General features: G+C 31.9%; 1 protein-coding gene across 1 annotated transcript in view; it reads right to left on the bottom strand.

The window, feature by feature from the left end:
* Positions 1–3132: 3132 nt before the first annotated feature.
* Positions 3133–12647, bottom strand: part of eIF3d1 (eukaryotic translation initiation factor 3 subunit d1) — a 32021-nt gene continuing 22506 nt past the window's right edge. Inside the window, exons 14-15 of the mRNA XM_035376488.2 lie at positions 6664–6751; positions 3133–3280 (exon numbers count right to left, since the gene is read on the bottom strand). Of these exons, the coding sequence (XP_035232379.1) occupies positions 3264–3280; positions 6664–6751 (105 nt within the window). The 3' untranslated portion in view covers positions 3133–3263. The remainder of the gene's footprint in view (positions 3281–6663; positions 6752–12647) is intronic.

Genomic DNA, 12647 nt, shown 5'->3' with positions numbered 1-12647 from the left:
ACATCATGCTGTTAAGTCATTGTGGTAGCAATTATAGGCCAATAAGGAAATTTTTCACAGTACCTGCTCACAAATTAACAGAGAATCGCTTCTAGATAACATGCAGTGTAGCTTGTGGTTATAAGTGGCCCACACACAGGAATTGCACAAATTTAAAACTCTGTCTCGTGTAAAAGAGGCCTCAATTGTGAAATGCAAGTTTGCAGAGAAGTTTCGGACATAATGTTGCAAAAATCAACAATAGAAATCCATATATCGAGGATAATCAGCTGCAATCAGGTTGCATTCTCTGTATGTGGTATGGAAAAAGTCTTTCCTCATGTAAAATTTTCCATAGGGTGCTTTTACTCACGCCTGTAGTTTGTGCACTTGATCTTGTACTAGTGCTTGAATTATCTTCACCCCCTCTCAGAATACGTTCTTCTATTTCTAGAACTCGTATATGTCTCGAACGATTGGCATCCAATGACATGAATTGAACCATTCTTACAAAGCTAGCAAAGTAAACAGTAAAAAATTTTGCTCATAGAGGATAAATTACGCCATCACACACAAAATTCTATAACAGCAAAGAATTTTTTAAGCTTGCATAATGCCATTCAAACTCAATAAAATTGTTTTACAGACAATTTGATAATTCAAACTAAATAAACTTCCATGTTCAATATTTTTCTTTCCGAAAATTCATCTTGTCACTAAACTTGTATATGATTTGCTTCAAAAAACTTTTACAAAAATACATACAGCCTAACTGCCCTCAAATGGCCACAACATACCCCAATCACTGAATAGACCCTTACAGGGCTTTATCACAGTTAATAGTTGAATATTTCAGCACTTACTGTAATATGTTGATAAGAGCTTTTTTTCGTTTTCTCAGCATTTTCACCTACACTTTTCATTTATGAACCCACATTGCTATACAAAGAATGCTTCTTTATAATTTTACCTACCCTTAAATTTTGGCCCATTAATTCACAGATACTCTGCATGCAAGCTACACAGATAGCTTGATAGCAGATACTTGAGTTGGAAGTGAAAGCACTTTTAAATAAAACTGAGACACTAAAGAGGAATATACTTTACAAATATAAATATTTAACTAGTTTAGCTCTTAATTACCAGCTAAAAGTTTTATGTGTAAATAAATTAATTTGGCACCAAAAGTCACAATTTACATCTTACGAGTTTATTCACTTTAGTAAATTTCTAATAACTCCAATGGTTGGACATAACAATCTGTTAGCTCCATTTTTTTTTTTTTTTTTTTTAATGGTTTATCTGATACTTTCTGGTAAACTGTGTTAAACTGGCATGCTAACATGAGATAAATAAGAGGAGAGGATCACTTTGCCTGCAAGAGGTGAAACATACAGTTTCAAAAGAGCAAACTATCTTTTTAATCAATGTCAATTCTAACATTGTTGTTGGATAATTTGATTTTGAATTGTTTTCTACAGTAATCTTTTTGTTATTCAGAGGGATCTCTTAACAGCCCAATAACATTTTACTCGGCAGCTTTAAATAAAAATTATTTAACCTTCTCACCAGCAAAGGTTTCCACTAAGCAAGCACAAATTTCCCAAAACTATCATAAGAAAGAATTATTTTATTGATTTTAATGTCAAAATGCCTCTGGTACTTCATACACGGATTTATGTATTTTTAATATATAGCCTTAATTTCTCAGACATATTTTATTATACATTCTTATAGACATCACAAAAGTAATCTACGCTGTTTATATATATATATATATGTATGTTAATGATAGCACTCACCTAATTTTGGTGACCAGTATACATTGACTTCTTTTGAAGATACCAAGGCGAACAGCAAATTTTTGGACAATTATTTACTATCTTCAGAAAAATGAAGTTTAGTTTTTACAGACACTACATCTAATATACTATATGTTAAAACTCTCTCAAAGGAAGATTACAATTGACCATCAAACAAAATTTTGCTTTGAGTGATTTTTTGTATCACTTAACAGTCCTCAATAAACAATCACTTTAGTCCTCAATAAACTAATAATTATTTATGGATATAATATGGCAATATGGATTTTATTTATATATATGGAACTTTGAATGCCATGGACTTCCTTCAACTCATTAGAATAACATCTTCTTACAAGTTCTGAGTTTCTACATAGAAGAGTTCGTTTGAAGTCTGAACTGCCCAACTTTTTATTAACATTTTTTCGTTTCTAATTTATGAAGCTGATGCTGAGTCTATAATTTCTTATTCTATCCATCTCCTGTAATGCCTCATTATTGCAAAGAACCTTTCTAGCGAGTTTCGAGCAGTCCAGTTCTTAAAATAACATTTCATCTAATGATTTCATATAACTCAAGGGGACATATGTTTGAGAAGAGTTATGCAGAGTTTTCATTTCGCAAGGAACCCGTTATATTTTAAACATATATTATTATCACGTTAACATAGAAATATCGGGAGAATTTTCGCTACATAATGGGACATTACAGCCACTTCATCCAACTCTATAAAACTACAATTGTTTAATTCCATACATTTTAAAAAACTTTAGAACTTATGTCTTACTGTTGCCACTTATTTTTGTTAAATATTACAATCCCATTTATCACAGTCATGTACTATTATTTATAAGTTTTTATAAAATTAATTTTTACAGCATGTGAGAATTCCTAATAAACAGTTATTATTTGTAAGTCTTATAATATATTTAATGAAAAACAGCATATCTTTAGGTTCGATAAACAAGAATAAATAACTAGGAATTGACTTTAATATGTGTAAAAACTGTATTAACGTCAAGTGTCATCCACTACAAGTTAAAAAAAATGTATCTGAACTTGAGTGGATGAATAAAATTTTATTGACAATTAAAAATTTGAACAAGATATAGGGAGAGTGTGAGCTAATAGTAGAAATTTTAAAAAGAATATTTTTAGTTGCATGCTAAAATGAAATATACTAAATCACAATATTGAATCTCTGCATAACATTTCCCACTTGGTAAGTCTCATTCTAATAATATGTTGATGATATGTATAAGAATTGAGGAGATTCAAACATGTAGCGTATCCAACAGTACAAAGACTTAAAACATATAAGTACACTATACTAAAACTATCTCAGATAATATAAATTTGAAAACAATTTATTTATATTTATTGCTGTACAAAGTGTCAAAATGTTTCTAAACAACACTGTACATGTCAATAAATTCCATATAGTTCCTTTTCAGTTCTTTTGTTCTCTGAAGTAGTATTATTTCAATCTTCACCGCCACCTGCAATAATAAAAGGGAAAACAAATAAAAATTTACAACAAAAATCCTCACCAAAACATTACACAGGGTGTATAATTTAACTCCTTAACTACCGCCAGAAACATAGTAGATTCACTCTCCCCGGTGCCACCGTTTTTCAAACATGCGCGCGTACTTATACGATGCATTAGGGAAAAAATAAATGCAAGTTTGGCTGTCTAAAAACTGTTTACTTTCACAAAATAAAGAAGAAAAAATGACAATACAAAATTTAGTGTTAAGAGTATAAGAATAGCATATTAAAAAAGTAAAAGTATATTAAAAAAGATGTATAGTAAAAAATATAACAAAAAAGATCGCCAAAAAAATGGAGTTTCGATCAATGTATTTTTAGACCAGTAAAGTGTAATATCAGGTTTCAGTGTAAAATCAGTATACCTAAATGGAAAGTGTGGAGGCGGAATAGGAAAGTTTTTCATATCAAGTCGTACCCAGCGTCAAGCACCTTTCGAAGAATAGTTGCTGACGTAATATCATGTTCTGAGGTGTTCGATCCTGAAGATGACAGAAAGTAATCATCCATTTCACTGTCAGACTAAAAAAAGTACCTACTACAAACAATAGTAACGAAGTAAACAAAACAGAACTAAAAAAAATACATTTTAACTCAAACAGAATTACGATTAATAACAGCACAGTCATTACTTTCACAGTTTCCCCCTTTCTCTGAAATAGTATCCTCCTTTGCATATTCTATCACGGTCATTGTGGTGTTATATTCCAAAGCTTTGCGAATAATTTCACTGGTAGCAGCAAAAAGCAAATGATAGCATTTCGGAACGGCGTATATATACGCTTGGGCAGTTAACGCATCGGCTGAGCAAGGCATATATGCCTTGCCTGCAGCAATTAAGGGGTTAATTACCGGACGAAATAGTTAAATTGAAAGGAAATTTTACAGCGTGACCAGAAATCTCTACATATAATAAAAGAAAGAGTCTGTCTGTGTGTGTCTTTCGTTTGCACTGCGTGCAAGTTAATAGACCCACGGCTACGAAATTTGGTACGTAGGTGCATCTAGACAAGAGCCAGTGCACCTCGAAGCAATTTTTTTCGAAATTCGAATTAGAATTTTTTTAATGTTTTGTGACGAAATTGCGTCATTTTGAGACATAATGGGCTATAGGAAAGCGAGATTTTACGTGTGTGTGTGATTATGACAAAGCCTCGAGGGCTATCTGCCTAAGAGGAGGGATGCCTTCGTGGAGGACTTTCTAAGAAAAACTGGCTCGTATACACGTTACACATGGGGAAAACCACGAAAACGCCCATGCGGCCAGCCCGTTCGCGGGATTCGAACCTCGGACCGAACTACCAGTGTTCAGCGACTTTACCGCTCGGCCACTGGTGGGCCCAAAGCGAGATTTTACTCTATGCACTCCATTTTCTCATCGTCATAAAACGTACGTACTTAGCTATTTTACGAACTTACAATAAATTTCGTGTTTTAATAAATCGATTAAATATGAATTTATTTAACAAAGTGAGCGTAACACCTTTTCAATGGGATTTTTTCTAAAAAAGTTTATGTTTAAAAATGTACAGTTTATTTTTCTTTGATTTTTGGACACGTTAAACTTTCATCCTTGCGACTGCTTTTACAAAAAGAATTTTGGAAAAATAATATTTTGTATTTTAAAAATTTTTTTTAATGAAGCTTCCAAGTACACTTCTCACATCTCACATCTTTAAAAATGTGATTTTGGCAACAATTTTCCTGTCTTATTGTTGTTGATAGATTTTTGATGAAATCGCATCATTTTGAATAGTTTCATTCTTTTAGAAATATGGGTTTGGCAACAATTTTTCATCGTATTTCTTATGTCACTGTTTTTAAGAGATTGGCATATTTCATTGTCATTTTTTTTATATATATAATACATTTTTATTGATTTTTTTGATAAAGTTGTTCTGCAGAGTAAAATTCAGCACGGAATTTTTTGTTTTTTGAGTTTCTTTCATGTTATTTTTTGCTTATTTCACCGTTTGTAAGATATTCAAAAGTTTTGTACGATTTTTTTTCTTCAACGGAAAGTTGGTTAATTTTTTTTCTCTTGAAAATATAAGATAAAATATCATTAATTATACTTAGCTTTTCAGAATTTTTTCTTTTTTGCATTCTTTTATGTTATTTATTGCTCATTTCACTGTTTTTAAGATATTGAAAAGTTTTGAGTGATTTTTTTAGGAAACAAAGTTCTTAACCTCCTTTATACCATTTGAGTTCTTAAGATTTTGCAGAGGGAAGTTAGTTAATTTATTTATTAAGATAATTAATATTTTTATTAAGGGATATTACTTATTTCATTGTAATTTTGTTATACGTAATAACTTTTTTTTATGAAGTTGTTCTGCAGAGTAAAATTCTATGCAGTTTTTTATTTAACGTTTGGTGTTCCCTTCAGCCATTTTTCCAATACATTTAAAAGCCAGATGAAGGCTGGCAGCGAAGCTTCTAGTAATTTATATAATTTTGAGTTCAAGGAATTCAATTTGCTCTAATTTTTGTGAACGGCAAAAGGTTTACAGACAAAATGGCATCGTAGAGTGAAAATGGAATGTACATTCTCCGATTATGGGAAACAAAATCTCTGAAAACTGTTCAGAAGCGATTTGGATATGAATTTAATAAACCTCCACCAATGGAACAATCAATTAAAACAGCTTCGAGAGACTGGACATGTTTTGCATAAAGATGCGGATAAGCCAAAGGTCAATGATGTTTTCCCCATTCGAGATGTGTTTATGCACAGCCCAGTAAATCCATTTGCTATGCCAGCGTGCAAACATGAATTCCCAAGGCACCTGTTCATAAAGTTGTTCATAAGCAGTTGAAACTGACCATGTATAAAGTGCAGATTTGTCAACAAATCAAACCTAATGATTCAGTCATTCTTAATTAATTTTCTTTACACATTCTTGACTGTATCGGTAATGATGATCAATTTCTTCAAAAAACACATGAAATACACGTGATGATTTCCTTGATGAAACATTTTCAGATCGTTGGATTGGTAGAGGTGAAACAATTTCATGGCCACCCCATTCTTCAAATGTCACACCACTTGAATTCTTTTTGAGGGATACTTAAAGAAACAAATTTATGCTGCAGAGATTCGCAGCTACTGGGTCTCTACAAATGTTTAATACCATCTGGAGGGAAATCAAGAAGGGACTTGACATTCTCCAAGCAACTAGTGATACTAATGTTGGAGGATATCAATATAAAATTCTTTGAAGTGCTAAATAAAATTGAGTCAATTTTCTCCCCTATCATTTAAAACATATCTTTACAGGTGAATAAATTATGGACACCTTGTATTTTTTAAACAACTGAAACTCACCGTTAAGTTCATCCTCCCCTTCCTCATCCTCTTCATCATCTTCAGTTTCAAAGGTGTTATCTGGTATATCATATAATCGGATAACAGGCTAAAAAAATTAAAAAATAGGTTTTAACCTTAAATTATGAATAGAATGCTGATAAAAACTTTTACAGAAAATTTCATTTCATTGCTTTATCAAAGTGAAGAAAAGAAATATTCCAGTCAATTAAAATCCTCCATAAGAAGCAATTAAATGCATTCTTATTACAAAGACTGATAAATATGTTTTTACAAGTTACTTTAAAAAAAATATTTTTAAATTCACTACAATCCTTGACCTTAGCAAAAAATAATTTATTATTATTTACATTAAAAATAATTTATAATAATTTACATTATTATTATTTACATTACATACAAAAATTATTATTTACATACATCATTTATTATTACATTGTTTTAATGATCCGTCAAATCCTTTTTAGATATATGCTTTGCCTAAATGTGAAAATGATTCATTTGTTTACATTAAATCTACTGATTAATGATTAAGTACATGATTAATGTACTGAATAATATAAAGAGACTTATTAAATCACATTTACGAATAAGTTATTCTCTTTCTAATGTAGAAACTGCTTACTATTTGGTATGAATCTGGAACAATTCCTAAAATAAAGCAATAACTGATTCTTATACTGAAAAATGAAGATGATCCGTCACACTGAATATAATATCACTTAAATATGGATGATACGCAGGTCAATGATAAACTTTCCAGACAAAAATTTTATTAATCTAATTAAGACTTTATGAATTATTAAGAACTTTTACTGGTAATTAATTAAAGCACTCAATAGCAACCAGACAACTAACAGGAACATACACATAGACTCCAACCTTCAGCAAACCTTGTCAGTAGTCAACGCGCGAACGACATTTTTACAACTTTGAAAATGTGCGCGTAGCGTATGTTGTAATTAACCATTCATTAATTTAAAATTAATAATTAATTGTAATCAATTTTATTACATTTAAAATCCATATACATATAAAACTGAATAATTAAAAATATACCTTGTAAATTATATGCACATTTAATTAGAAATTTTCTTTTAACTCCTCAAGCATTCACTAATAAAAAGTACTTCAAATCACTATTAATCATAGAAAAAATCAGAAGCTATAAATCATATCTTTATTCTGGATATGATTTCTACAGGGAAATAAAATTTAAATAACCAAGAATGATACATATAAGTATTAAACAAAATACGCATAATTTATGAATGCAAAGATTTATATGTAGCATGCTTAGCAAGCTTAAGTTCTGATTTTGAGAATGTTTTTTTATAACACAGTTCTTCATTTGCCTGCATATTTATTTTTTCAATCAAAACTGCTTCAAGAGTTTTAAGACCTAAATTTGGTCGAAATTCCGTCTGATTTTTTTTAACAATAGAAAAAATTCTTTCGCAAGCTGCATTTGAATGAGGTATTATTAAGACAGCAAGCATTACAGAAGGCAATACTTTGTATTTAATACACCCATTCATATTTTTTAATTTGGCAATTTCTCCCCATGCTATATCAATACGCAAATCTACAATTTCTTTCAAATCATCTACTTGATACATGGAAAATTCAATTTCTACTTGATTAAGACATTTTTCATCAATAATGGATGGAAAAGTATTCATCAAGTAAAGAACAGATGAAAATGAGACTTCAGTTCTCAAGTTGATGTCAGCAACTTCAGCATGTTTTACAAATGGATCAGTCAGTGGAAATTTATCAATTATATATGAACATGCAGTTACAAAAAAAGCTCGCACAGAATTGAAAAATGATTTCACTTCACTTTCATTCAACTTGGCATTTTTAAAATATCGTCTTGTTTCCGCACCAATCACTAAATTTTCATTTTCTTTTTGTTTACTATACTTCTGAAATGGAATAGACGTTAGAGTAACATCTTCATTTTCTTTAGAAATTACTGATGGTTTTACGAATCTAACAAATAAATTCATTAAAAGTTCAAAAAGTTCTCTTCTCAATTTATGTATATAAGGAGCTTGTTGTTGCAAATTAATATTTACTGTTATAAACAAAGGCAAAGTATTTTTCAAAAATAACAAGTACAATTTGGTGGTCGGTGACTGTAAAATTTTTTTAATGTTTTGCAATCTCTTTCCTTCATTCTCACTGTTATCTGGTTTATCTCCAAAAAAATTTATCACAGCATCCCACTGTTCCAAAATCCTTGTTATAGATTCTAAAAGAGACAACCATCTCGTACTGCAATATTTCAAAATTTTATGAGATTTTGCATTCTGTCCCAAAATTTGTTGAGCAACTTTGAAGCTATGCTTCCGTTTCGAACTTTTCTCCAAGTAAAAATATATATCTATTATCAACATTTCAATTTCTGAGCCAATTAATTTTTCAGTAGCTTTTTTTGCAGCTATATGCAAGAGGTGACACGGACAACCTCAGGTGATTATACTTGGTTGATGCATTTTGATAAATGATGCTACACCTTTAAACTTTCCAATCATATTACTAGCATTATCTGAAGAAAATGATAAGCAATTTTTCCATTCTAAACCTTTGTTTTTAAAGTTTTCATTTATACAATTAAAAATACCTTCTCCTGTATTATCCGTGCATTCTAAAATAGAAATCAATGAAGTAATTATCACTCCCTTTTCTTTACTGTAGTATGTTATAACCAATGGGTACAGTTTGTTATCATTGTTATCATTACTTCCATCAGTACTTAGAGAAAATGATGTACTGCACACTGATTTTATAATATCAGCAACAGTATTTTCTGCAAGCGTTTTCACAATAGCAGCAGTTTTGGTATGACCGCAGCTAAATTTTTTTGCTATGGCAGAATCCGGAAACATTGCTTTGAAAAGCTCTTTGGAATGATCCGAAACAGAAAGCGGTAGATTATGTTCAATTAAAAAACGAACAAAATAGCATTCGGCTTTTATAGGATCTGTTTCATCATCTTTTATTAAGAAATTTGTTATTTCTTTAGATTTTACGGTGCCAAGTTCTATATGCTTTTGAGAAAACACATGCCGTTTACAGTCATCTTTTCCGCCATGAGCAACTGAGAAGTCTTTGTTGCATACACTGCAGTGTGCGTGATTCACAGAAATTTCGGACGCTTTAATGCATGGAAATTCTGAAGAATATGAATCTTTAAACTTCTGCTTTGATAATTTTGGCTTCTTCGTTCGAGGCAGCATTATGATTAAAAATCTTTCACCTGATTCACAGTTCACAAGACACACGCTAAGCTCTCGCCGTAAACTACACAATGCAGCCGAATGCAGCCTAAACACGCATCAGCGAGGAACCTGGGAGACAGACAATTGGGTGGAACTATTGATAAGTCGTTAACGGTTGGAGTTACTGATCTACGATTGGCTAATTCTTCAAAACTAGGAACGCACTCAACATGTGATATATGATAACACGAGTATTCAGCCAATCATCGGATGAATTAGTTGGTTCCGTTTTGCGTACTGGTTCTCCTGCTCTTGTTTCTGTAAAATCCGTAGTTTTTTCCATACTTTTCGTAGCTCGTAGTTTTTCATGAATTTCCGTAGAAACTACGGAGAATCCGTAGTAGTTGGAGTCTATGCATAAAGTCCAGTTGGACAACTAACAGCACTTATGCCTGGCTAACAACATTGTTACTGCTAAATACTATTATTGTTATTTAATTATACATAGTAAGCTCTCTCTACACAACCACCCATGGTTTCGGGTGATTTTGGTCTTATTCAAATGGATTCATTTGAGAGGTGATATTAAACACTAATGTTTATTTATGTTCTTAAATGCCAACTGCTTTCAGAGGTGTATGGCACAAGAAGAATGTTATCTTAACTGAATTTATTGCATACAGATACACTACTTATAGACTGTTAGCCAAAGGCCTAGATAAGCAATTTACTTTTTAAAAACAATGCCACTGCCTCCAAAACTATAATGCATTTCATCATAAAATTTACATTTAAAAATATTTAGCATATGTTTTAGCATAAAATAAATTTTTAGCTATTAAAAAATTCTATTTTTATAATGATTCATTAATTTTCCATCAGTAACTACTATTAATACCATTAAAATATAAAATTCAGACTTGGCAAGAAGTAAAGACAAATTAAAATTAGTCCTATCTTTACACATTCTTAAATACAATATTGTTATAAATTATGTAAATAATTTTGGGGAAGTTATGCATAAAATTGTACTATTTTGTGTATAATGTAACATGAAATGGTTGAAAGAGACCCTACACTAGCAGAAAAATAAATTACAGGGGGCAAGTCTAACATCAAGTAAATGGCTATCTTGCTAGCTTGACAACATTTTAGTCAAGTCCACATATAACTGTGATTGAATAAATGTAATTAATCTAAATGTGTGACTATAGCCTTATCCGATCTTTATATGCCCTCCAATAATTTTGAGAAGTAGAAGATCGGCAGCTGGGGAAGAATTATATAAGACCAGAGAGTGCATCAGTTTCTCAGTTGCTAGTTCAGAGTTGACTTCGGAGCACTGAGATTATCTCCATGTGACCTTTGTTCTTTAAACATGATCTGCATTGTGTTGTTTAACATTTTTTAGTACTTTGTAGTGAAACTACTGATTGTGTTCTGTGATAATGACAACTGTACGAGTATTTTTGTGGAAAGCTGAAAACTTTGCACCTACTCTAGGAGATTTGTGAAAGCCATTTCTCCCATTGTAAGCCCCCTTCACAAACAGACAAAAAAGAAAAGAATGTTAGGATGCATTTAACAGACTGAAGGAGACTAAGGAAAATCAATCCACCTATCCTGGTGTATCTTCAGCTCTACAAACCATTTATTCTGAACATGGACGCTAGCAATGAGATCATCAGTGCTGATTTGTTCCAAGAAATAAACAGTCAAGAACATGTCATAGCATATTGAAGCAAGCGTCTATCTAAACTGGAGAGGAATTACTGTGTCACCAAACCGTGTTGCTCCCCATAGTCAAAGCTCTAGAACATTTCCACCATTACCTCTGCCGCAGAAAATTCCTGCTCTGTACAAATTATGCATAGTTGACTTGGCTATTCAGAATTCCCATGGGCAAATAGTCAGACAGATACAGACATTCCAGGAATATAACACAACTATCCGTCTTAGGACAGGATTGTCACATGGAAACATTGATGCCCTGTTCAGAAGACCCTAACATGAAACATGCTAATATCATTCCAGGGATCAAATAAAATACAAGCTGGTTAATATGGGCACATAATCATGTTAAAAGTTCAACATTTTCTTACCCAGACACATGGACAGATGAAGAAGTCAGGAAAGACCAGTTAGAAGATATGAGATATTAAACCCATAATTGACTTAATAGAATCTTCAAATAGGAAACCTACCTGGCAAGACATTTTGATCTACAGTTCGAAGAGAAAACAACATTAGGTTCTGGAACTCGTTCCATATTTGAAATGGGGTCTTATATAGGAAATTCGAATCAGATGATGGAAAGGCATTCTGACACAACCGGTACTTCCAAGATCTCGGACATCCTTAAAGAATTACATAGCAGTCCAACAGGCCACTTTGGAATAATGAAGACTTTGCATAGAGTTTGAGAATGCTTGAGAATGCTTCTACTGGAATACTGAAATGGCTGATGTGTAAAAGTGGTACCAATATTCCATTCCTGATCACGAGGCTGTTACAGTAGCAATATAATGATACAGCACTGGATTTCCAGGTTTGGAGCGCCTCATCAGTTACATTTCGATCAAGGAAGCAATTTTATCTCCACTGTAATTAATGAACTCTGCAAAGTACTTGGCATCAACAAAACCAAAATGACACCTTTACATCCAAAAATGACATCTTACAGTCAGACCGCATGGTACAGAGGTTGAATCAAACCATCCTTAATAACCTTGCGCTGATGACTTCCAGAAACCAACA

The sequence above is a fragment of the Stegodyphus dumicola genome, chromosome 9 (genome assembly GCF_044657685.1).
Source record: "Stegodyphus dumicola isolate Sdum_Otavi_A_Nest chromosome 9, ASM4465768v1".
NCBI classification, from domain to species: Eukaryota; Metazoa; Arthropoda; class Arachnida; order Araneae; family Eresidae; genus Stegodyphus; species Stegodyphus dumicola.
Note: the sequence above shows the minus strand (reverse complement) of the source record. Positions and strands in the feature narration are given on the sequence as shown.